The following is a 27,657-nucleotide window of genomic DNA, read 5'->3' on the forward strand; positions in this document are numbered from 1 at the left end:
TGCACATGTCAATATGAGTCTAAGTAAGGATGAAGTTTGCTTGATGAGGCTTCTGCCAACGTATTTCTGCGGGCTGTGCTTTAATTTGACAAGTACAACACAATGTGACTAAAGTTTTTTGTGGAAAGGTAAAAGAAAGTGCTAATGAAAGGGATGTACTCCTGCTTCTTCTGGTGTCAGAGTTTGTGTGCTTTATTCACAGCTGGCCACAGATTATCTGGAGGTTGGGTAACTTGCATCTGGGTTGTGGATCATGTTGTTTTCTAAAACTCACTTTTTCACAACTTAATTATTCAGGCTTAGTTTCACTTTGTGATTGCTGTGGGGTTAATTTTTCTAAATGGCCTGCTTGTGCAAATCTGAAATGTCACAGAACCAGGGGCACTGATGATAGCAAGTGGTCCTCACTAAGACCTGTTCCTCTTCAGATACAGCTTTGACCTAAGTGATGAACTTTCAGGTACCTACCTTTTAGCTGGAATGAACTGAGGTTTGGAAACTCACTGCTTTGACTCAAAGGTACTCTGACATAGCAAAGGGCTGTCAGTGCAGATGCAGTTAAGGGCTCTTTTCAGCACAGCCTATTTCCTCTGCATCTTCATGCAAAGAAACATGAAACCCTCACAGACATCTAGTCATCTGGGTGTAGCTCCATCTATGAGTGACCTTTGCTGGCTGTCAGTGTCCAGACATACACTTGATGGGTAGGGTAGGGGAGCTGTAGCATCATCTTCTCCCACAGAATGTGCACCATCTGCGCAGTGTGCATTCTTAATTGCACAATGTATCAGGGCTCTGACATCTTCCCAGTCCCTGCTTACTGCAGCTAACATTGTATCTATGTCCAGGATCACATCACTTCGTCCTTGCCTGATGTCGGTGTCCTGAAAAACTTGAATGATGCAGAACCTGTTCAAGGCCTTGCTGGAACCTGGAGGCCTTTATTGACAAAGGCATGCAAAACGCTTATTGAATATAGATACTTCATAAATTCTTTTGCCACTGTGTTTGGTCTCTTATCAAAAGAAATCATACCAGCAAAGTTGTATTTTCTTTTCTGCCAGTATAAAGACATCTGCACTCGCAGGTTTGTCATTGTTGATATGGTGATTACAGGAGATTTTGGCTTTTTTTTTTTTTTGTACACCCAACCAGTATAATCTGTGCCATTAAGAGTAGGCCTAAAATCTCTGTGCAAAGTGTTTAGACACATTATACTGTATGCACTCTACAGTTGGATCATTCTTCTTTTTGCTAAGTGTGATGGAGCCAGCAAATCTAACTAAGCTGATTCTTAGAAAGCAAATTTTCAAGGAGTCAATGCAATGCAGTTTTAAGCAGCACCAATCTTACAGGCTCTTGTTATTCTAGCATAGGGTTCTTCTAACCCAACCTTTGATGAAATACATAGACCTGTCTTGCAAGTCATCTAACTTTTTGGCACTTGGATAATTTCTGGTCTAAAATTCCAGGGCTGTGGAGTAAGCACTCATTGCTTGGATCTTGGCAGTCTCCTAGAAATGTTTACATCTCTGACTAAAATCTGTACAATGATTCCCAAGTTATTCAAGCTAGCGAGGCCTTGCTGTGGTTAATGACAAATGAGTGTGGGAGGAATCTTTTCTACAATAGCAGGTAAAATAATAAATGGTAGAGCAAAGGAGGTAACGAGAAAGAAGGAAAGCTCACAGAATCATTAGGGTTGGAAGGGACTTCTGGGGATTATCTTGTTCAACCCCCCTGCTGAGACAGGGCCACCTACAGCAGGTTCAACAGGAACGTGTCCAGCCAGGTTTTAAAAGTCTCCAGAGAGGTGGACTTAAAGATCCTCCTGGTAAGAATAAGCCTTCTTTTGGCTTATGTCCTTGCCATTGTATCTCTGCAAAGGAGCTTATTTAACTACCTGATTTTCTTTTGTATTTACCACTTTGCTGAGGATTTATAGCATGTTCCTCAGAAGTCTTGTTGGAACTCACACATGAACCAGGCAACTTTGAAACATCCTACCACTTGATGTGCAGTTGATTGGTAAAATACCATTTCTCCTCACTGATACTTCGATTGTGTTCCAGTAGACTCTGGGAGTAGCCCCTAGGTGGCTATGGGTTTCCCAGTGTTTCACTATTTTTCCCAGCATCCATAGAATTTGATCCCTGTTGTAAGATATTAAACAGTAGGAAACTGATTTCCAAGGAGCTTAGTGGATTTTCTCTTTTAGGTTTCAAAGGAAGCAAGTTGGAGTCTAAAAATCCTTAACTGATGTTGTTCCATCCGCCCCTCTGAAGCTAGATTTTTAGATGTAAACTGTGTTCAGAGTAATCTCTCCACAACTGAAGTACCAGTGCACTGACCCCCATTTCAACTGCATGCCCTGCCAGCTTCTTGAGCCGTGGTGCTTATTAATGAAACAAGCAAAAATGGAAGCATCTGGGGTTTTCTTTTCCTTTTTCTCCCCATCCCAGCGCCCCACCCCCAGCAAACCTGCAGTCATTAAATGCTATCGTGAGAGAGGAAATGGGTTGTTAAAAAGAAAAGCCCTGTTTTTTGTGGTTTTTTTTTAAATGAAGAATACCATCAGGAGCAGGCTATGATTAATATGGAAAATTGAAACAAATTGCAGCTAACTGCAGAAAAGCATCTCCCAGCTGTTGACAGAAGGAAATTGCTGACAGCCTTTTCTCTTTCAATGAAGAAAAGAGAGAGAGAGGAACCTTGCCCAGCCCATGTAAATACACAGCCACTGTTGCACATGCATGTACAAAAGTACTTGTACATACACACAACCAATGTGCGTGTATGTCATCATGCATGTATTTATTTGCTGGTGCTTACATGTCACATGTACAGGTGCAAATCCAACTTTGTCATGCATTTGTAATGACTGTACCTCTGTATACATAGGATCCTTGCATGTCTGTGGATACCTGCTTTGCTGAACATACTGTGTGCTCCCACTCAGCGTGACCGTAATGTCAATTTAATGAGGACTGCCCTGGAGCCACTATGTGCTCCATCAGAGAGAGGAGTCTCCAGCTGTGTGTGTGCTTGCAAATGTAATGTTGCGTATTCATATGTGAAACAACAGAGAGCCTGTCTTTTGCAGGGAGCCCTTCCTCTGGCCTTATCTTTAGGAGGATAAGGCAGGCTTATTTTGTCCTTTTAAAATGCCTTCCATCACCACCTTTTTCTTCTGTCCCTTTCACCTTTTGTTTTTCATGCTCCCTATCCATCATTAACAACCTAAATAGAAAATACTTAGATGCAGGAGATGAGACTGAAGATAGGAGAGTCATCTTTGATTGAAATGCCATACAGATGGCTAATGGGCATACATCAGAACCTTGCCTGCTTCAGAAGGTTGCTCTGGAGAGGAATTTAATGCTCGTAGTTTGTTCAGTTGCTGGCTTCTGCTAAGACAATCAATGAGTGGGTTGCCCTGATTATTTTGTGATACAGGTTTGTCAGGTACAGATCATTTATAACTTGTTTATCCCGTGATTTGCTCCCACACAGCCATGTGCTTGTTCCAGAGTGGGCAACCCATTGCACTGAGTGGACCACAGGAATGCTTGGTGAGCAGAAGGCAAAATTAGAGACCTTCAGAAAATTCTTAGTAAAATTTAGCAAATTAGTTGGCAATGAGAACACTCTAATATTTACTGAACATACTTTCTTGTGGTCATCTGTCGATTTCATAATCTGAGCTTCTATTGGCCCCTTTACAAGGGTATTTTGACTTATTTAGAATCAAGCAGGAACATCAAGTATGAGTACTGACTGCTATGGTGCAATGCCAGATGGTTAAAAAAAGGTAAAAAATAGTTCTTCCTGTTGTGGTTCTGCCCATTGAAATAAAGCCATGAAGTCTGTAACCACATGCATATTGTATGTGTTATAAAAATAACTTGCTTGAACTGGTCCCTAATCTGTTATTCCCCTTGTGCCAGTGTTCACTGTAAACACATCAATATGAAGCAGTTAGCAAACAAACATTCCTTTATCAAGGATGTAGGCTGATCCCAATGGAAGCTTAACAGCTCAGGCAGGCAGATGTAGCAGTAGCAAAATAACTGATAAACTCAGGTGTTACAGGTTATGGATTGTGTTTATGAGTTAGTGATTCACAGAAGATGTAATAAAAGAGGTGAAAGAGGGCTGGAGATGTTGACATCTGGAGTTCAAACTGGGAAACAGTATGTGCATCTTTAACACTACTCTGGGAGCTTAGGAAGAGTCCCAGAACATCTTAGTGAAAAACCTGAATGCTGAAAGAATTTACAGTAATACTGGGTGGGTGGTGCTGGAAGGGAGGTAGCTGACTCAAGCTACTGACATAATAACAAGTCACTCTGAGGCAAGCTAGGCTATAAATTTACCTATTCCAAAACAACTGTATGTGTACACTTGTAAGGGAAAGCAAGCTAACCTAGAATATTCACATTGAGGTGTGAACTGCCTTGCATTTACTGAAGGGTAGGGAAATGTGTGTGGGCAGCCACCATGAAGTAACTGGTATGATGTATTCTACACACCTGCCTGTTGCACAGAAACATGAGCGTCGAGCACCTTGGAAAGGGTCACCGCTTGATGTGCAAAAGCCAAGTCTGCCATTGCTGTTAATTTATTTTTGGATCATGTATCCTACTGGATTTTAGTCCTCAGTGGTTATGCAATGTTGATGCAGAGCTATACGCACAAGATAGTTTGCTCTAGAAAGACCTCTATGTATCAACAATTTCTCTTTCATAGAGGTGAACAAGCAGGCTCAGGTGGACTCTGGAGGCTAGTATACCTGCAGGGCTGCAACGCCTTGAAGGATAAGCAGGACTGGCCACACTGCCCATGCCCTTCATCACAGCCTGTTCTGACTAGCACTTGCATGACTACCAGAAATTGTAATTGGCTGGCAATTACAGTTCCTGTTAGATCATTTTTGTCTTTTGGGGCCTGGCAGCCTCAATTGTGCCAAATAAAGCAGTTTCAGCACATACTTATAAACCATACTAGAATCACCTAGGACTAAAGGTACTTCGTGGAGTTGCTACAGTTCTCTGTAAGAGCTTGAAAATGAGCTCTTAATTCACTCCCCTTGAGAATTAGAATCTTAGGGGCCAACAAGCTTGTTCTACTGTATGCTATGAAATCTTAAGGTCACCACTAGCATTTGTCTGCTAATAACTCTGCAATTTGAGATTTTTTTTTTTTAAAACCCTGGCATTCATTGTAGTGGCCATTTGAGGAGATGTTGCTGGTGAGGTTTTTCTTCTTGACCACAGTATGGTCAAGCCAAGAAGACTGCTAAAGCTTGAAATCTAGCTAATCACTTGTAGGATGAAGGAAAAGGAAGGTGATGCTCCAGAATGTGTATAGATAGCAGCAGGGACAACTGCGATCCTCTCTGGGCTGCATGCAGATGGGGAAGTTTAATCTTGTAAGTCAGCAGGTAACTGTATAAAACGTTTCAGTATTGGTATGCACTATTTGCAGTGAGTTTCCTCGCTCCTTTGTCCTCCCAGGGTAGTTAAATTACGCAATCTCCTTTTGTTTGCGGGCAAACAAAAGAAGCAAGAAAAACTTGTGCAAAATTGGGAAAAATATTTTAATAGACCTTACTTATTTTTTTTAGCCCAATTGCCTGAGTGTAAGGATAACACTGCATGTATATGTACATACAGATCAATGATTTAAATTAATATATTTAGTTTCCACCCTCTTATTTTTCTGACATATGTATTAGCAGAATATTTTCTAAAATTACAGCGTCAAGACCAAATTCTGCCAGCAGTCTTCCTTCAGCAGCCTCATAACTGATCATGGGATTGTGAAGGTATGAGCAGAACTTGGTCTGCCAAAATTCTAAAGACAGTGTGCAGAAAGATCTCAGCTTGTTTGTGACTCCACAAGATAGTGGCAGACCTATAGCAGTTACAAGGAAAAAAACCCTACTTATTTGCATTGTAACTCAGCACATTTGACCAGATAGCTGCTAAGAGACAATTATCCTGAAGAGTCTAGAGCTTATCTTGGCCATGTCCATTTTCAGAGTTTTCTTGTATTTTAAAACCAGACATCCCTTCTACATAGTAGGGGCTTTAATGATCCCTCACCCTGGCCATGTACAAGGATACATAAGGGCTTGCCTTATGAAATTGCTATCCCTCCTTACTAAAACTGACCAGCTTTCAGTTCCAAAATGGCAAGACCAGAGTTGTAGTTGCTTAATGGAGTTGTTAAAGGGTGGGCAACAGCTTGAAGAGGGACAACACATTGGTAAAACAGGGGCTGGAAAATATTCATAGAATATACAAATGCCCCGGGTGTTTAGATGAGAAAAAGTGGTTTTGCTGTTTAAACAAAAAAACAACCCCAAACCTGCAAAAATCAGGGCCTCCAGGGTGAACTCATTGCCAGGAAAATAATGGCAGCACCTTTCTGAGCTGTAATAGAAACACACATTTTTCAACAGTGGTTGTAACACAAGGGCTGTGTCACATTTCCTGCAGGGAGGTTTGAGAAGTCATTTTTACAGCAGCTGAGGATTGCTTGTAAGAGTAAGAATTACATCAGTTCTGACCTTCTAGCAACAGGCTTAGGAAAAATAACATGAATGCAGATACCAGCATGATCGCTGTCTTACATCCAGCAGTATACCTGCACTGATTACCATAAAATTACTCCTAACTTTTAACAAGGCCAGTGGATTCAAGAGTTTGGCTTATAGTACTGAAGAGAAGAACTGATTTGGCTGTTGCTTTTTACTGCTTTTAGTTGCTATCCAGTGTTAATAACTTGTATAAGGCTTTAATAGGATTGTGCTACCCAGTAGCTTAAACTCATGAAAACAGCTGGGCTTATTCTTAGTGCTGTCACATAAAGATATGAAAGTCATTTCATTGATGATAAGAAGTTACTAATTTTGAATGAACTGGTAGAATAGCTGTGATCTACTTTTCCAAGTAACATAGATAATTTCAGAAATTTTTGAAAATAGGTGAACTGATAACTATTTTATGAGATTTACAGTATATACTAAGCATAAATTTTTATTGCATTGAAATAAATGCATATAATATGTGTATACCAAAAGACCACATGGAAATAGTGAAAAAGCAATTACAATAATGATGTAACATTTTCAGAATTGAATACAAAAAAATCTTCCACCACAGTGAAATATTTATTTTCAAAATCTTTTGGGGTCTGTGGGGTTTGAAGAGGTCTTGTATGCTTCCAGTGATTAGCTGGAATACTTTTGCCTAAGTACCTTTTCTGTTAATCAGCATCTTTACCAGATAGATATGCACTGCTCTTGAGCTTCCCCCACCGTCTGACCTCAGCTGACTTTCTGTACCTCTTAAGCCATTCCTGTTTCTCAGTCTTGTCTGGACTGTAAAATCTTCAAAAGCATGCTTAGTTTTCCTCAAGTGCCTAGATGAATTAGATGTGGTGTCCAGATGACTTGTGGAGCTTCTGGCATACTCTTATTCTGTGACCCTTTCCTCAGTGCGTCTAGCCTTTATTCTCTACATAAAGGGAGTTACTAAAATGGAAATGCATGTCTCTCTTAGAATCTGTTATTACAATGCCATAACAGTAAAAAACCCAGACATTTGATAACATGCACTGTGCTGTCTTTTGCACTTACAGGGGGACTACTGCGCAAAAGATTGACATCTGCTTTTTCAAATTAGCATGTGCATTCTGTGTGCCTAGGGATTTGCTCTGGATCTTCAAGCATGCTGGTGGCATGCAGCTTTCCAGAAAATCATGTTAGTGAAGAGGGACTTCAGAAAATGCAACATTGTGTGGTTTGCCCGAGTCTTGCAATGAGCTGGCAGCAGAGCTGAGAACATTCAGATATTCTCTGAGCCTTCCTTGGGCAGAAAATCTTTTGGACAGCTGACTTGACCACCCACCTTATGTTTAGGTATTTTTGCCTCCCAAGAGAAGCAGTCTGCTGCTTACCTGGATGGAACTGGAGTTGTACTCCCTGTGGGATGAGCCTTCTTATCATTATCACAAGAGGTTATTTGATAGGTTTTATTATTTTTGAGGTTCTCAACTCAGGTGTATTCATTTTATTACTTCTTTTAATGGATCTATTTATCTACGTGCTGTTAGGAGCTAGTCCCACAACAGCAGAGGTATAGGATGACAGGGTGGTACTTGTCGTCACCTCCTCTGGTCTGTATGCTTTTGTTTTCAAGTAAGGAACTTTGTTCCTTTTATCAGCTTTGCATATATTTTACAGACATGTATTTGTGCATGGGTTTAATGCCATTATATGCCTCATGAGAGTGTTCCCTGTCCTCTGCTTTCTTTCTTGCTTTACACGGGCCTTGTTTTTGCACATAGCTTTGTTACAGCTAAGCTGTAAAGGAGGTAATAAAGTGTGTGCATGGCAAAATAAGGTAGAATCAAACCCTTGTATAGCTGCTGTCTGTCACTTTTATGTGCATCTCTCCTTCCCTTATGTCTGTAGTGCTGTCTGTAATGGTCTTCAGTCTTCCCTTCCTTCAGCTTTATGTTTTCAGCATTGTGTTAATTGTTTGTGGTGTATGGGTTTTTCAGCGGCATGCAGTGGGAAAGGTCAGCTGTCAGAAACAGGCCTGTCCACAACTGATAAGGCAGTCAAGAGACTGGATTTGACTCATTAAGCACCTTCCCTGTAGACATGGAGTCTGTTCTGCCGCAGAAAAAAACCTAAAGCAGGAAGGGAAAAAAGCCCAGGGTGAAGTTGGAGCATGCGCCACACACACTGGTACGTCCTCCCTCTCGCCCTGCACGCAGTGCTGGCTCTCAGTACACTTCCCCCTCGCTTGTAGCCTCACGCACCATGGGTGTGTATGCTTACACCCCAAGATTGTGTGCACTCACTGCTGTATTTATGCCTGATTGAGACATATATTAATTTCTCTCTGTACATACATGCAGTATAAGTCTTCATGTGCAGATGCCCTGAAGTTATGTGGGGGAGATGCATTTCATTCCTGTCCTCGTATGTGCACTGTAAGGTGTACAAGAATGTTAATTCTCCCATATTTTACACATATGCATGCACAGACACCCCAAGTTGGTTTTGTGTGTTTCTCCCTGTTTTGTAAATCTCCTCACACTAATGCCTGCTTTGTTTCATGCTGTAACAAAGGGTACATCTCTTCTCTATGTATATATATATGGTTTGTTCACTTTATTTGCCTTTCCACAGTGATGTGCTGTGCAACTGTACTGCTTTTACCTGCATATACGCATCCACTGCTCTGGCAATCACACATGAACTTGCTCCTGTATAGACATAGCAGAACCCTAGCCTGTTTCTCATTGCATACAAATGCACACATTTTTGCCTCTAAATAACTGCTGGCTGAAGGTGCTCTGCCAGCTTGTAACAGCCCCTTGCCTGTGGCTTTGTTTTGAGAAGAATCGCTGTGCCTCCAATAGGGTTTAGATACTAGTACTTCCGTAAATGGTCTTAATGATGTCTCACAGCGACCATAAGTGAAAGGCAGCAGTAGTGTTTGGCAGTGTATTTGATACTGTGGCAGTACTGGGGTTCCACACGTACACACTCTTCAATAATACTAAAGCTGCAAGGACCTGCTATTCCCGCAGTCTCTGCGATACCAGTCCCATGTGCTGTTCTGCCCCTTTCTGCATTTCTCTTCCACCTCACTTTTGATTTTCACCTTCCTTCGCATCTCCCCTTTCCCATGGGCATGGCTTTTCATACCGCTCGCTGGTACTGAAAAGGATAATTTTGTGGATCATTATTGTGTTATTACAGTGATTAGCATTAACTATTTTTCTACTCACGCTTTCCGCTGGAAGGATGCCGAAAGGGCTTCCGCCTCAACAGCAAGTGTGACGCCTGCTGGAAGGCTGCTGCTAACACAAGCGAGTGTGCATGCACAAGCGCGCACGCACACAGCCCTTGCCCTTCTGTCTCTTTGCTCCTGTCCTTCCAGTTCCACTGCGAGCCGCCAGCATTTTTCTAAAATAGTGCCCTTCAAGGGCAGCAGGAATTTCCCCTCCTGCTGGGCTCCTTAGATGTGCTTTTCTTCTGAATGCACTTTCCAATTTTCTTTCTCTCGGTGTAAATCTCATGGTCTGTATAAAACAACAGCACTTTGTTCATCAGAGTGTGTAAGATAAAAAGCTGGTGAATTAAGAATTAGCTGCTCACCTGCACAGTCTGACCCTGCTGTACTTGTACAGAAGGGCAGAGAGGCCAGGTAAGAACCCAGCAGTAGAGAGACCTCCATGAGAGCAGGGCTGGTGAATATGCTAAATCTTGTGGTTTACGTTCATGGTGTTGTGATGTTCTTTCTCCAGCAAGTTTGCGCTCTGATGAATGTTCAATCTGTAAGGAACCAGGTTCTTTGGGTTGTATGTTCAGGGACTGGCATCCTTTTGTTTTAGAATGAGGCACCAGAAAATAAGTAAACTAGAAGAAATGCAGAGGCAAATAAAAACATACAAGAAACTAAATACAGCAGGAATGGGAATTGTCCTCACCCATTCTCAGCAGTGAGGAACATAGAGGAGTTCTTATGCCCAGCACATCATCGTGGTATCTGAGCTTGTGACAAAATTAGTAGCAGCACTTTGGTTTTTCTGCACCTTCTGGAGCTGGGAGTGCCAGTAACAAAACTGTTAAGAGAAGCAAAAAGAAAAAAGTATACTTTGTTCAACCAAAACAAATTGTGAATTTATATGAATATATCAAATTTCCAGGCAAATTATTTTTTAAAATTGATTTATTCAGCATCATTCATTTCAAAATGAACATGTTTCATGCTTTTAGTTTAAAAATGGAGCCCTAGTTTTCAAGGAAATTTATTTTTAAGGAAGTGTAAAACAAAATTATTGTATTTCATTTTGGGTTAAGCAAGACATTATCCCAGGATTGTGTTTTTGTCTCTTTGGTCAGTTGATCAGAACACAAATAACAAGCACAGCTGTAAGTACTTATTGTCACAGTAAGACTGATGCTCTTTATTGTTCCCTTGCAAATGGCAGAGAATGCAGAATCATGCACCGATGCTGGTACAGTTGCTTGTACTTAGCAAACAAAGGAAAATAGGTGGAGAGAAGGATGCCCAGGACGCTCTGTACGCTGCATATACACTGCATTGGCATGTGGCTTCTCCTCATTGATGTGCAATGCTTCTTGTTTTGCAGAGAAGTTTTATTAAACTCGTAGAGCATTCTTTTCTCATAGGTCTCAAGGACTTAACCTGTATTTTTGTTATCTTTGTAGTACAGATGGAGGCAGCTAAAGTTAATTAAGTGCCTCAGGTTGCACAGTGGCAAAGTTGAGGATAAAACATGCAGGTTCTGACTTCGACACCTGTAGTTTGTCATTTAAATCAATTTTAGTGTGCAATTAAAAAAGTGATGTTACTAACCACATGCTATAATCTTTTGTAGACACGCCATCTTATTTGTGCATTTTATTATTGTGGCAGTAATACCTTGTCATTCAAGCATTTTAGCTGAAAGATTTTCTGCATGCATTTTTCAGCTTTTTTGTGTGATATTGGTGCCCACAGGTTCTGATTCTTCTTCAGACCCTTCTGTTTCCTGCTTCCCTTCAGAAAAAGAGAGTCAGTAGGGAATCTGTGGATCATATTATTGATTAATCTAGGTTTACATAATCTGTCGATGCTGGATATGTGGACTATCTAGGAGTTTTTCTGTGATAGATCTGATTTATTTTTTTTTTCTTTCTCTCAGTAGAGATTCTTTTGAAAGGACAGCATTATATTGTTGAGTGAAGAAGAGTCTTCCAGGCTGGAGAAGCAAACCAGCTTTTTGTTTGAGTGAATTTTCATTTGTTTAGATTGTATGAACTTCAACTGTATATTTAACAGGTGCATACTCCAGAAGTGTAAAGCAGTCATGCTTCTAACAGACTATTACCTCTGTCACTGATAGGTGAAAGTGATACATGGAAACTGCTTTGTATATTTTCCATTTGTTAGTACATGTCAACTGTTTGAGGGTCAGGAGTCTAGGGGATATTTGCTTAAAGATGCAGACTGTCATGCCTGTTTCCTCTCTTTGCTCTCAGTCTTTGAAGTGCAGTGCCCCAGATTCATCAGGAGAGCCGCGTCGCTTTTGAGGGCTGGTTCTGGACCATTTAGACATAGTTTGCAGTCCGGGTGGTCAGAGCCACCTCTTCTACAGCCGGCCCAAGGAGCATTGTCCAAGGATGTAGGCAGCAGCAAGGAGAGGTGAAACCTGCTGCTTCAGAGCTCTTGTGCGATATCTTTAGAGAAAGTAGTTCTTCCTCCTCTTAAGAGCTTTGGAGGTCAGAGAAATAATAGATTAGTCAGGTTTGACAAAAAGACAGACATTCATTGAATTGCCAAGTCTCCTTGATCTCTTCTGGGCTTACATTTGAGAACCTTTTTAACAAGCATTTTCCTTTAGACTTGAAGGGTAATGTGTAGAGCAGGAGATAACAGAGGAGAAGGCATGATTCATGCTGGGCACTTGGTGTTCTCTGGTGGAACATATGCTTCCTTTGCTCTTGCTAGTGAGATAAAAGAGCTTTTAGGGTAAGATCGGACCTGCTACAGTATGTGCAAAATCTGAGTTTGACACTGAAAGAGCACTGACCATTGAGTGCACCTCACCTTTGTTTTGGGCTAATGTTGTTCTTTGCATCTCTTAAACATAATGAGAGATGTTGTCCTCCATTGATTCTTACCTACACAGTTTCTGATGTTATTACTGTGATTCTTCTCTGCTTCCAATGACAAATTATGTAGATACAGTAACTGAGAATGAGGGGTCTGAGGAAACAATAACACCATTTCTGAAAAGTCTAGCGTTATCCAGAATGGTTTAACGCTAGTAAGCATTTGGGAAACTACTCTTCTTACTGTGGGACTGTGGTTTAGCACTTAATCTTTTTTATTATAACAGTTTCCCATGATTTTTCAGACAATTTTTTTTTTTTCAACAGCAAAAATGCTGTTTCTTCTGAAAACATATTCCCATTATTTTCTTGAAGTTAGGTGTAATATTCTTTTTATAAAGTTTTATCAATGCAATCAGTTCAGTCAGCTCATTATGACATTGAGATGACTTGTGTGTTCCTACTTTACAGTTTGTAGAGTATAAATACTGTATATGACTCAAAGCTTCCACATACCAATATTGCTGATGGTGCATTGAAAGATGCTTCATGCATAGAAGAAAGCTTTGCACACAATTTCATATGTATCTAAGTAGTCAAATAAGCTCTGTGAGTTGGTTTTTTACTTTTTTTTTCTCTCTTTTTTTTTTTTTAACAACTGTTTGGTTTTGACTGTTGAGAGCACAAAAGTGTGTACGTGAGGGAGAGAGGATGGGACCTTATGTGAGGGTTTGATTAGTGGTGTCACCGATTCAATCAGTTGGTGTGAAGAGTGATCAGACTGGAAAAAAACTAGCTGTTTGGATGTATTATTTTTCCTGCCCAAAGTCTAGAAAGGAGGAATGCAACAAAGGGGTTTGGACTACTTAATGGAGGATGCAGTAATTTGCTGTTAAGCTATGACTGGAGTCTGTCACCATTTCTTCAAAATAACAGCTTGATTGTTACTAAACTCTCTGGCTTTGTTTTAATAACGTGAATCTGGGTGAGCTGCTTTGACTGCTTCTGAGGGCTTTCATTAGGGTTTCAGCATTCAGATTCTGGACAGCTGTTTTGGAGGGTGATGGAAGTAGTTCACTTTTTTTGTCCTTCAGTGGTGTTGGCTGACTTATTTTCTGTGACATTTGATGTACAGTTTCTCCTCCCCTAACCTCTGAGGGAACATCAGCTACATGTGAAAGTGACTTGGAACATAAATTGTTCGTTGTTCTGTAATGTTGAGGATTATAGCCATTAGAAGTGGTTCCCAGGGCCAGCCTTCTGTCCAGGACAGAATTACCTCCTAGTAGAGTTCATGGGGGTTTGCCCAGGCTGGAGTTCTGCATCATCCTTTGGGGTGTGATGCATTGATCTCTCATGACTCATCATCTAGAACAGCTTCTACATTTATTTTCCCCTTAGTTCATGTGGTTAATATGTAGAATTTATTATTTCTGGATTTTGCTATGATTCAGGTCAGAAGATTTTCTACAGTTCAGTTAAAGTTTTAAAACTTTAGGCCTGTTTATGGAGTGAGAATTAGTATAGAAAGGAGGAAAAGATATACAGAGTAGCATGAAGACATTTAGTCATGTCCGTACCCAGCGCTACAGTGACAACAACAGTACAGGAAGACTACCACAAGATTTCTTCCCAGAAACGCCAACTTCAGTTGTGCTTGCTAGGATTCTGATGCTAGCCAGTCATCCTATGAGAAATTACATAGTTTCCTTGTGTTAAATGTCATGCTGCTGAAATCATAGCTGATGCCCAAGCGTAGTAAGTTCATAGCCACTGGGTACTATGGCTGTGCTCTAACACTGTGATTCCACTAGGACATCCTCAGGTGAGGAGGGCCTATCATTCAAGCAGCAAAATTAATGCCAACAGTGACTTTTGCCTCTCCACCTCCCTAAGCAGGTTCACCTAGAGCAGGTTACTCAGGAACGTGCTCTGGTGTGTTTTGAATTCCTCCATAATCTCTCTAGGCAGCCTGTTTCAGTGCTCTGTCACTCTCAAAAAATTTCTTTCTTGTATTCAGATGAAACCTCTTGTGTTTCAACTTGTCTGTGTCCTCTTATCCTGTCACTGGGTACCACTGAAAATAGTCTGACCCGGTCTATTAACACCTGACCTTAAGGTATTTGTATGCATTGGTAAGATCCCCCTTCAGTTGTCTTTTCCAGGCTAAACAGGCCCAGCTTTCTCTTCGTAAGAGAGATGCTGCAGTCTCCTAATCACCTTTGTAGCTCTCCACTGGACTCTCTCCAGTACTGACTTGTCTGTCTTGTACTGAGGAGCCCAGAACTGGACACAGTACTGCAAATGTGGCCTTACCGGGGCATTGTAAAGAGGAAAGATCACCTCAACCTGCTGGCCGAACTCCTGATGCACCCCAGGATGCCACTGGCCTTCTTGGCCACATGGGCACATTGCTGGCTCATGGTTAACTTGTTGTCCACCTGGACTACCAGGTCCTTCTCTGTAGAGCTGCTTTCCAGGGTTCAGCCTCTTACCTGTACTGATGCAGTGGTTATTCCTCCCTAAGTGCAGGACCCTATACTACTTCTCCTCCACATGCTTAGAGATGACATCCAGGCTGAGCTGTTCCATCACCTTTCCAGGGATGGAGGTGAAACTGACTGCCGTGTAGTTTCTGGGGTCCTCTTTCTTATCCTTTTTGAAGACTGGAGTAACGCTGGCTTTCCTTCAGTCTTCAGGCACCTCTCCTGTTCTCCATAATGTTTCAAAGATGATGGAGTGTGACTTAGCAATAGCATGTGCCACCTCCCAGGAAGGTAGTCCTCTAATAACAATTTTGTGGTCAGTGGCCGAATTTGGAAGCAGGTTCTTCTCTGAAGACAAGTTGCATAGTTGTAGGATTTTCTGAAGTTAAAGACAACTGTTAGTAGTAGGAAGAAAACGTTCCTGTAAGTGCTGTTTTGCTTGTTGACCTCTGTTTGACAGAAGATCAAAGGAGTAACTGGCTGTTCTGCCGCCTCCATCATTAATGCACACTGTTTTGGCAGAGAAGCCTGATGCTTGACAATGTTAGACCACTCCTAGATTATCAGACAGCACCAGCTCTTCTGTGCAAAGCACAGCAAACCATTCAGATAAGGTAAATCCCACTGAACACTGAAGTGGTTATTAATTCTGAAGCAGTGCAGAGTTTGCTTTTTCAGAAGACACGCTTTGATGTTGATCATAAACCAAACCACAGTGAGATAGAGGCTGCCTCAGAGTGTATGTAGTTAGTGAGGCTTGACAGAAGGCGAGAGGGTGAGCAGTTGACTTCTGTTTTTAGGAGCCTACTTGAAGTTTTCTTCAGGAGAATTCAGGAAAGTCACTGTCCATTTCATATTTTCCTAAATATTTCCTAATTGTGTCTGAGGCTGGACATCCTGTTACATCAGATGCTGCTTTTGTTGAGTATTAAACTTTGTGCCCCTGGGCATGATTAGTGCTTCTAGGATTTGCTGTTTTCGGCTTCACATTCATGAAGTATTTATCTTTAGGCATCATCCAAAACTTTGGAAGCTCTTCTGCTCCATGTTTTTTGCTTGGATGTCTTCCTGGCAGTACTAGAGAAAAAAGAAGAGGTTGGTTTTCCTTCACATATGTATGAGAACCTATGGAATGAGCCCAGGATGGCGAACTAAGAGCTCCTGAACTCAAATGCTTTCTCTGCTATCAATTTTCTTGTTGGTAATAAGCAAATCCATTAAAATATCTGTGTGTCGGTTTCCTCATACATAAATCAAAATGCCAAGATTTCTCTACTTTGTAATGATGCTGTGAATTCTGAATAATTGAGTCCTCCTTTGTAGAAAGAGCTTTGACAGGAACACATAACAACAGCTTTGTGCGTAAGTTGAAATTACCATCCAGCTCTCCTAAACAGACAGTTATAGCCCTACACAATAGGGAAAGATCCCCAGTCTTTACATCTGTTGGGAACCTGAGACTTAGCAAGCTCTGGGGTTTCTGCAGGGATAAGAAGAGCTAGGAGCTTGGCTTAGGTAGCTGTTGGTTGTGCTTTTTCGTTCTTGCTATCAGGCTCTGAAGTATGTACTAGTAGCTGATTTGGGGACTTAAATAGGTATAGATCTGAGACTTGCAAAACTGGCTTTGCAGTGGGGTGGTGATGGTAACTGCTTATTGTGCTAGCTGGGCCTATTAGTGATTAGTCAGAAAAGGATAATGTTTCCCACTTCTTAAAGTGGTGAGTGACTGCATTTGTTCAAGGAAAAGGTCTGTGTTGGTCAATTTTAAGATTCTGAGTTTTTACTCTGGTGATCTCTGTGAGGCTTTGAATATGTGTGTATGTGAGGTGTCCCTGCCCATGGCAGGGGGGTTGGAACTAAATGGTCTTAAGGTCCTTTCCAACCCTAACTATTCTATGATTTTATGATTCTATTCTATGTCAAGGGTCCAAGTTAATGTGGAGTTTTGTACAGGTCTTGGATTTCTGCAAATCCCATCTGTTGAGAATTTAGTTATGTGAATGTGTTAGAATATAAATAATGGGTTTAGATTAATATTGAGGAATGAAATGGAAGATTTAATTGCTTACATGTTCTAATCTGATTTCAGATTCTGATTTTTTCAAATCCCCTATTAACTGGGTTAAAAATTAAACCTTGCAAGTCATGTATAAATTGAAGAGTTTGCAAGCATATTCTAAATACTGTTTTACATAAATGTTATTTTGTGCAGTTGCATTTTTACACTTGAACAGCTAGATCATCAATTCAAGTTAATATCACTTACTATATACAGGGTTTCTCATCCCAAGAAAACCAGGGTTTGATTTACTGCTTCATGTAATGTAAACCAAGGATTCCTGTTGACTTTGAGTCAGGCTATAAATTTAGCTATTCTAGGTTAGCTGTGTTACGATGCAGAGGCTTCTTGGTACGCTACCACTATTTAAAGAATATAGAAGCTGTAAGCATCACAGGGCAATTTGTGGAGCCTTAAGAAATGTACAGCATAAAGGTCAAGAGCTAACAAGTAGCAGGCTGTTCACCACTCTCTGGTCTTCTAGACATCCATATGTCTAAAAGCATGTGGAGCTACTATGAAACCTGCAGCCTAGTCAGGGCTTTTTTTCTCTTCATACATTGTGAAGAGAACCTGTATCACTTTTTCCCCTCGCTGCTGACTGGGGATTCTCCTGTGCTTTGTGGTCATAGACCTCATAAATGCCAGAACATGCTAAAGGGTAGGACAGCATGGAAAAGCTGTGCTTGGTAAAAAGCCTTTCGTGTGGCCTGACACAAACTACTGTGTTGTAGCTTGGAGGAATACACATTCAAGCTTTTCAGTGATTGAAGCAGAATCTGTGCTGTAAGGCAAGGTAAGACTGGTAAACCGGTCAGCCACATAGCCACTGGTAAACTGCTTAGGAATTAGTGGTTTGGAGAATACAGTTTTAGAGAGTATGTTGGTCTTGGGAGTTTTGTTGGACACATGGGTGGACAGGTGTGACTCTGGATTGACCAGTGAACCCCAAAGAGATTTTAGTGTGTGATGATCTGCAAATTTGAATGTCTATCCAGAGCAGCCACAAGGGGAAGGAAAAAATACAACAAACCCCCACAATAATGTAAGAAGTAGAAATAGGTGACAATATCCCAGTGACAGGAAGGATACAAAGATGGATCATGTCCAGAATCCCATTTGTGACAAGGGTCAGCAGCACATAAGGAATCTGCAGTGGTTGCCTTAAATTATTCTTTAGATTTCTAATCTACTCTTTTGTCTTCTTTATTTTGAGTAGACCAGTGAGATTCTGTCCTAAGTGGCTGAGAAAGTGTAAATGAGCCCTATTAATATGCCTTGTACTGAGTGAACAATCAACGCCTTCGCCCTCCTTTGCAGAGATGACAGATCTGTTTTCATTGCTTTGCACTGTGGGGAAAAGGCTCAGTCATAATAATTGTTTGACTCCCTCCCTCAGCTGACGGGAATTACCCACAGGTACATAGACCATATTTTTTACTTGATTGTACCGTATTCCCTTGTGATGGATCAGGAGCCACTAAACAGGGGAATTATCAGTTGTTAAGCGCTGTGCTCTGTATTCCAGAACTACAATCAATACCAGTCCTCCCTGCTTAGGCTGCTTGAACACAAGCGTATGCACTCCTTGGTGTGGAGATTGATGACACGGACTCTGGCAGGGTATAGGCCAAAGACCTTTATTGCTTCACTAACAGGCTTTTTATACTATTGTTCTACAAGCATGCATCGTCAGAAACACTCTGATAGGGTACTGCCTTGTGTTCACGTGCTTCTACTGCTATACTGGTCGGTTCAGTGTTGCTGTCCACACACTCCTTCAGTTGCCAGCTGAGTTCTTTCCCTCCACCGCAAGCCCCCTCCTCTCCTCCCCTCCTTCACTTCAAGAACACAAGGCCAGCTCATCGAGGTTAAACTCGCCCTGGCCCTTGTACTGTCCCACAGTTCCCCCTTTTTGTTTTTCCACCACCTTTGCATCATTTTTTGCAAACAAGGTAACAAACATGAAACAGTTAACACGGTACATAAACACACCCCAACAAAGAACAAGCCCCCTTTTACCAATGATAACAGCCATCCTGTTAGACCACAATTCTGAAACATTGTTCCTAAGCCAAAAAACCCGTCATCCTGTTGTAACCTTTCTGTTTGTTCCATTAATTTTTGAATACTTGCATGAATAGATTGAGAGTGATCTGATAAATTCATACAACACATTCCATCAAAGTCCTGACACCCATGTCCATGTGCTAAAATGAGAAATCGATGGCTGCTCTGTTTTGGAGGGTAGCGTGTCTTATAGAATCAATATCTGTTGTTAAGGCACTTAAAACTTTACCTGTTTCATTGGTTTGTTTTCCTAAGCAACAAGCAAGTTTGTTTAACTGCTTTAATGCTCTAGCAGCAGCTACTCCTGGCATGGAAAAACTGGCCAGTATAATTTCTCCTCGATTCCAGAGATCAATATTATTGTCACAACTGGAGTCAAGTGTTGCTTGTTTTTGATGGCCTCTGTGTAGCTGCAGACACAACCTAGAATATTGATTTCTTGTGGTTCCTGAGATGCAACAGGTAACGCATCATCCCGCATATCAGATTCGTTAGTACAAGAGGTAAAGTTCTTACATTTCTGTTGTTTTAACCCCCTTGTGATACCACAACAATACTACTATCAGACAAGTGTATTCCTACTAAACATGTATGAAATGGCTGTGCTGCTAACCGCATTGAGGCACAAACGGTCATTTGATGCAGTGTCCTAGCTAAGGTTACCCAAATGTTGGAGCTGTTCCATGGCATTAGTTGAGAGGGGCTGTGGGTTGTCGACCGATCGAGGATCATCAGGAGCATCAGCAGGACTGGAATCCAGTCCGGGGCACACACTCCTGGATGGGATACAGTTTGGTCGGTTTGCAGAGGGCAGTTTCTCTTAAAATGTCCGGGCTTTCCTCAGCAAAACCAGGCCTTACTGTCGGCTTGCAGAGCTGTGGCGAGCACAGCAACAAATACTTCATTTTATGGGTGACCGAACCCACTTGATTGCATGTTCTGATCATGTCAATCAGAGTAGGTTTCCGCAAGTCTGCAACAGTTTTTTACAATCCTCATTGGCATTTTCTTTGCCAGTTTGAGGAGCAGGGCTTCCTTTGCCTCTAGATTCTCTACTTGTTTTTGTATGGCATCTTGTAGTCTATCAATAAACTACATAAATGGCTCTGAAGTGCCTTGTCTAATATTAGTAACTGATTTTGTCACTTTTCCAGTGTCAGGGACCTTTAACATAGCCTGAAAGGCAAGGTCCACTGACTGTTGTAAATCTCAGGTGCCAATCTTGCTTGTAATTGTGGTGTCATAATGGGTGCTTCTCCCATTAGCTGCAGTATACCTGCTCCTACCAAGGTATCTCCGGGCTGTCTCCCTAAGTTATCTCTGGACACCACATCACACAGCTCTCTCCAATGTGCTTTCCACAATACCTTCTGCTTAGGGGTAAAAATCAACTCAGCTAGTGCTTGTATATCAAAGGGAGTTAAAAGATGCCCTTTCATAACATTTTGCAGTAGACTTTGTGCAAATGGCGAGGCAAGGCCGCATTGCATAATTGTTTTTCTTAACTTCTTAACAAGGTCCCACTGTATGGATTGCCACTCATTAGGCCCTTGATTTCGAATAATCACCGGGAACGCGGCGGCCATTGCCGTTTCCCCTTCTGCTGCCGCCTTTTGGCGCAATTGCTGCCAATGTGCCACAGGATCATAATCCATGACGGCTATGGTTCAGTTGGCAGGGGGGTCGCTGCAGCTCTCTGGTTCCGCTGCCTTTCTTCTTTAGTTCAGCTGGGCTCTCCACCGGTTGCTCTATCGGCCACAACTCAGTCCCTGTTAGGGCGCCATTTGTGGAGGTTGACGACACGGACTCTGGCAGGGTATAGGCCAAAGACCTTTATTGCTTCACTAACAGACTTTTTATACTGTTGTTCTACAAGCATGCATTGTCAGAAACACTCTGATAGGGTACTGCCTTGTGTTCACGTGCTTCTACTGCTATACTGATCGGTTCAATGTTGCTGTCCACACACTCCTTCAGTCGCCAGCCGAGTTCTTTCCCTCCACCGCAAGCCCCCTCCTTTCCTCCCCTCCTCCACTTCAAGGACACAAGGCCAGCTCATCGAGGTTAAACTCGCTCTGGCCCTCGTACTGTCCCACACTTTGATGGTATTTAAATGTGTTCAGAATTGAATAGCAGACCCAAGCAATTTGGATGGGACATCCAGAGGCTGTGTAGTCCAACCACTAGTTCAGAGAAGGCTCACTTAGAGCAGGCAGCTCAGGAATGTGCGTAATCAATTTTTAGTATTTCTAAGGATGGAGATTTTACAGTCTCTCTAAGCCCTTCCTAGTATTTGAGCATCCTGAAGATGAAATATTCTTTCATATAGAATGAGTATTTCTTGTATTCCAGCTGTATCTGTTGCAGCATATTTTTCTTTCACACAAGAAGAATTTGGCCCTGTCTACTCTATAGTTTCCCATTAAGCTGTTCCAGAGAGCAATGAGATTTTCCCTCAAGCTGTCTTTCCTCAAGGCAGAACGAACCAGCTCTAGCTTTTCCATACACATCACCTACTCTAGCACCTTGTGTGGTGTGGTAGTTGTTTGTTAGACTTGCTCCAGTATGTTAAAGCCATTTTTATACACAGAAGCTTAATACTGGACAGAGTACTCCTGATGTGATCTCTCAAGTGTCCATTAGATAAAGAATCGCTTCCCTCGGCCTGCTGGCTGCATTCTTGCTAATACAGCTAAGGATGTGACTGGCCTTTCCTGAAAGAGCTAACTTGTACTCGTCTATGGGGGCCCTCAGGTCTTCTGTAAAGCTGCTTTCGTGCCAGTTGGCTCCCAACTTGTACTGTTGCATGGAGTAATTAGTCTTACTGTTTGCTTGCAGGAGTATATGGACACATAGTTTGCTTACATAAATACAAACACACATTACTGCCGCCTTCAAATTGCCTGGAGTTCATTCTGTGATACCCTTAGTCAAGACAGCAAAATTCTCTGCTTAAAGCAGACCTGTCACTTGAGGGTGACGAGTGTTCCTGTTGCAACACTGTGCTATTTTGTCACCACTGTTTCGTGCTGTGAGGGCACAGATTTCAACATGTAGTTATTTTTCAAGGCCAGCTATGACAACAGGTATTTTCACTTCAGTTTTATACTAATAAATTCTGGCTAATCTGTATACACATTAATAAATGAGACAAAATGAAGCAGAAAAATGCTATTAATATCTGTGGCAATAACGTGAGCACTTGCTTTGTGCAGTAGGTTGTAAACAATGATAGCTTGACTGTTTTTACCATCCCGTTATTCATGGTGAGACTCACTTTCACAGCTGGGAGTTGGGAAAATGCTGCAGTAAGGAGTGGGAGGGTCAGTATATATTCCCTTGTAAGTACCATTTTCTCACAGATGATAATGGTAGGAATGGGATACAGACAGCCCTCCTGCAAGCTTTACTATCACTGTCCTGTATTTCTTATACTGAACAGAACTGCAGTACACAGTTGACTTGAGGCACGTGAGCACAGTACAGCAACAGAGCTGGTACTGAGTGACAGTGAAAGCCCAGGTACTGAGAAGCAGAATTCCCGCTCACACAAAGGATTTTTCTGATATTTGAGTGGTGCCTCCAATTACTAAGACGTTAGTTCAGTTGTTTTCCTCACTGTACCTAAGATTTTTTTCTTAATAATAAATAATTCCCTCATGTTTCTTTGCTGTATGAAAAAGATATGCTTGTCAAGTACAGATTTTCTGGGTAAAGTGATCAAACAGGCAAAGTTCTGAGACATGTTTACCAGCAACATCATTACTTATGGTTATGGACAAAATGTTTCATGTGGGCTTCCCTCATGCTCTAAAAGAAGGAAGCTATGGGATGCTTCATGTGGCGCTATCATCTGCTTGGTATCTCTCAGTTGAAAGAAAGGGGCAGCTCTGTCAGAATTATATCCTGATGCCTGTCTTAAATTGCCTGGTAGATGGATTAAGGTGGTATTAGCAATGAATATTGATACTAATCTTTGGGAAATGTTGGTTTCTTTTTGAGCAGCATGTACATGATTGTCTTGTTGTGAATAGTAGGGTTTTCTATCATTCTCTTAAAAAGGATGTGAAGTGTCTTACAGCAGTGTCTTAAATGTACTTTTCCTAGGCTCCACTGCATACTTTTGCATGGTCCCTATGGTGACAGTGCTGCCATGAAGCTGAAAACACAGTGCTGAAATTCTACAGTATTGAGGACTCTGCCATGAATTCTCTTGATAGCCATATTACAAGAGAGGCTGTACATAGCATGCCATGATATATAGTTGCATAGAATATTAACAGTGCTATGGGTTTGCTTACAAATTTCATGACAGCCTTAAATCTCTTCTTGGCTGACTGCTGAGTAGTTCTTTCATTTCCCTTTTTCCCCAGCGCGAGATGAGAACATGGCCACTTTCCGTGGTTCCGAATACCTTTGCTATGACCTGTCGCAAAACCCCATCCAGAGCAGCAGCGATGAGATAACTCTCTCCTTCAAGACATGGCAACGCAATGGGCTCATTCTGCACACTGGCAAGTCAGCTGATTATGTCAACCTGGCCCTGAAAGATGGTGCGGTCTCGCTGGTCATTAACCTGGGGTCTGGGGCCTTTGAGGCCATCGTGGAGCCGGTCAATGGCAAATTCAATGACAACGCATGGCATGACGTTAAGGTGACACGCAACCTGCGGCAGGTAATGGTGAAGGGGAGAAAATGCTGGGGAAAATTTTGTTCTGTTTTATTGGGACAGGCACATGGGAGAGAGTAATGGAAAAATGGGGATGCTCAGTGGAATTGCTAGAGTTTCTTCACCTTTTCTGTATCTTGGTATCTAAAGGGTAGTGAAAAAACATTGGTTGGTGGGAATTTGTCCCTGTTGCGATATCTTCATTTCCACTTTATGATTTTTTTTTTTCCCCAGTTTGATTAAATAATAAAAACTTCTGGCATTGCTTTCATCTCCCTTTTTTTTTTCCTCTTTTTCTGTTCTCCCTTTTTATTTTATTATTTCTTTAATTATGATTTGATCTTATCAGTAATATTCATGTTGCATTTAATTATTGTGAGAACAGTAATTTTTTTTTTTCCTGCAGCCAACGCTCTCCACTTCTCTCCTTTTTGTTTCAGTTTTGTTAATTGGTTTAACCATTGCAATGATGTCATAATTCTAATTCTGGAAGTCTTTTGTTTTAAATTTACTTTTTCTTTTGTGTGTGAATGTGAGTGTACAGGTATGCAGGCTGGTGGGTACGTGTGTAATTATGTTAACTTTAAAGCTTTGGAATTAATTGGCTGGAATCTTTCTGAGTCTTCTTGATTCTCTGTTCTTTTCTTCTTTTTAATTTTCCCCTCCTTCTTCCTATAATGAGATTCTACTTTATTTCTTGTCTCTGCCTATGAGACTCTTCTGTTGGCTGTGAGGACTGGAAAAGTGGAAGGATCAAAAAAAAAACCAAGCAAACCCAGATAAATCCAGCACCCTGCAATTCCACTTTGGAAAAGTTTTTCTGATTTTACCGCTGTAATTTTGCACATCTGCATGCTACTTTTTCTAAGCAGACAACTCTATCAGGTGATGTATTTGGTAGTAGGCTAGTCTTACAACCCTGAAGTCTTCCTCAGGAAACATAAATTCAGACATAAATAGATAAGATAAAATTAAATATCCTTGCTCTGAAAGCTGGTAAATACATCAAGTCACTAAGGCCCATCCACTGCACGATAGATGAGGTTTACACTGTGAATGGGAGTTATTTGGTGTCTTGCTGATTGGCAGCGGGAGTCTTATAAACTAAGACTATAAAATATTTTTTTTTTAAATAACATGATCTGTTTGTTTGCTCATTAATGTGAATATTAACATAACCCTTTTTATTTAAGTTTGTACAATGTCGTTTGCTGAGAAAATAGTTTTTGTGGTAACATTTTACAGTAGCTAAGATAACATGTATCTGACTATAGGATAATCAGTGTCGGAGATCAGAAACAGTCTCCACTAGCAGATGACAGTGGATAATTTATCTGTTATGGGGATTTCATATCTTTTAAATATTTGGGTTTGAGGCTGAACATATTTGTCTTTCTCATGTGAACCCCTATATTTCTACATGTTCTGATATCAGATTGACAAAAACCCTGTCATTGAACTTTCATGCAACTGCAGGGCTCTTACTCATGGTAACATGAGTCTGTTTTCAGTAGTTTATATGCAGATGCAAATATAATTTCTCATGCAGTGGATGGGTCTTAATGATCCTATTTTGTTCAGATGTTCCCACCAGTCCAGTCGAAGGAGAGGCACCAGCTGGCTGAGGTTTGTCAGTCAGGAATATATGGCTTTATTTGATGCATTTTTTTATTTTTAGATAGTTTCAGAATGGCTGGTCTCTGAATATCTAGTGTAGCTTACTGGCCATTTTAGTTAATCATACATTTTAGGTTTTGTCGAAAATCAGTTTTCAATAGGAAAATGTGTCTAAAGCAAAATGCATCCTTGCATCATGCCAGGATTGGTTTGGATTATGAAGCCTAAAGTGAGGAAGGGTGACAGGCAAAACTATGGATGGGAAGCTCTTACTTTTGTTTCCTAATCTTTCAGCTAGTGATTTTTGTCTTGTCTGCGGTTAAAGGGAAATATGTCAGTGCCTCTTCATCTTTGATTAGACCAGGACAGTGCTTTGGTGATTACTAGAAAGCAGGTGAGTCCCTTCCCGGTTAAGCAGCGCTGCAAATTTTTAATCCTTTTGATCTATTCACTATGGATGGTATTTTCATGTCATCCTGAATTCTTAAAGGGTCCAACTTAACTGGTAAGAGAAGAGGATGTTTTAGTAAGACAGCTGTGCTCTTTCCAAAGGAAAGCCAGTCTTGTAATCATATTAAAAATAAGTAGCAGGGATGATGTGAGGTCCAATTCTAGGATAAGCATGACAGAATACAGTTAAACTAATAAATATCAGTAAGGCTGGAATTTTTTTTTGAGTCACCTTTTCCTGGATACTTCCATTTTTGACTTCTGAACAAGTTCAGGCTCAAAATTAAGACGTTGGCCCAGAACTTAAAACTTCACAAAATTTGGAATTGATGAGACCTTGAGAAGAAGCAGGATTGCTAGTCCTGAAAGTTGTCATCCAAAAACTATTGGTAAGTTTAGCCACAGTTTTCAATAAGGAGAAACCTTGAATACTGCAGCTTTCCTGTCAGGACCTGCATATTCTTACTTTTTATTGATATTACTGGGAATGACGAAGTCTTAAAAACCTTCAATCTTCACGATAAAGAGTTTGGAAAAGACTGAAAACTTTAATTACTATAAACTAATTAATACCTGCTATTTCAGGATGCAGCTAGGAAGGGTTGCTCTATATCTTGACCTTATAAATGCTTAATTTAACTAACAAAAAGGGATAAAGATACCATTCTAAAAGAACATGATAAAGGAGTTTTGTTTTGCTCCATTTTGACAGTAGCTTCCAGCAGCTTATATGTCTGGAGTTTGCCTGTGTATAAGAGAGTTTTTCTCTAACTATTTTTTAGACAGGCTATAAACATGTGAAGTCCCTTTGATACCTTCATATAGAAAATGTAATAAAGGATAAAGATTATTTACCATTAGTAAAATTACACATTTTGTCCTTTTTTTTTTACTCTTTATTGTAATAAATGCAATAAATTTACCCTTTATTGCATCCAGTATAATTTTGTATATCCTAAATAATTTTGTATTTAAGAAATTAACTACTCTGCATCTTTCCTCACATAAATTTGCCTTTGAAGTTGCAGTGTGATATAAGTCACTTGGAAGTCTTGTTTCCAGCTGGGCTCATGTTTTCCCACAAAACCCCACCCAAACCAATGAAAAAACCCAATAAAACCATTGCCTCTAAATATCGAAGCTTTATAAGGAAATCAGTATGCTCCTTGTAATTGATTGAAAACATTGCACTGAAGATATTTTTCTTTAAAGTGAACTTAGATAAATAAATTTAGAAATCCCAGCAATATGATCCAAAGCTAAAACAATTCCAGGTAAATGGGCTATCAGCAGCTTCAGGATGCCATCTAGTCTTTTCCTCTGCTTTTTCTGGGGCTGGGAGCAGGGGGAGGTGGATTTGCATAATTTTTTGGCTGTTACCAGAATTAGAGCAGAACTTTAACTAGCTGGACTTTTGCCCAGTACTTTTTTGGAGGTGTTAAATGTTTTGTAGCTAAGCTAGGAGAGTACTAAATGCTGGGGTTTGTTTTTTTTTTTTTTTAAATCAAATAGCTATTACAGCAACTAATCTCCTTAGAGACAAACCAAGCGAACCCACAGATTCCATGGAGTAGTGATTGTTAATGTCAAAACAAATCTTCTTGTTTGTTTATCGTATTATTTCAGTTAAATCTAAGCCACCTTTCTGCCCTGTGAGAAA

The 27,657-nt window shown here is 40.9% G+C and overlaps 1 protein-coding gene across 26 annotated transcripts in view; it reads left to right on the top strand.

The window, feature by feature from the left end:
- NRXN3 (neurexin 3) overlaps positions 1 to 27,657 on the top strand; it is a 1,041,771-nt gene that overhangs the window by 240,370 nt on the left and 773,744 nt on the right. For all 26 annotated transcript variants that reach the window (XM_061463692.1, XM_061463704.1, XM_061463706.1 and 23 more), the window contains one exon: positions 23,635 to 23,936. In XM_061463692.1, coding sequence (XP_061319676.1) covers positions 23,635 to 23,936 — 302 coding nt within the window. The remainder of the gene's footprint in view (positions 1 to 23,634; positions 23,937 to 27,657) is intronic.

The sequence above is a fragment of the Pezoporus flaviventris genome, unplaced genomic scaffold (assembly GCF_033815535.1).
Source record: "Pezoporus flaviventris isolate CSIRO_AGI_PZ_B2104156 unplaced genomic scaffold, CSIRO_AGI_Pfla_v1 ptg000036l, whole genome shotgun sequence".
Lineage (NCBI taxonomy): Eukaryota > Metazoa > Chordata > Aves > Psittaciformes > Psittacidae > Pezoporus > Pezoporus flaviventris.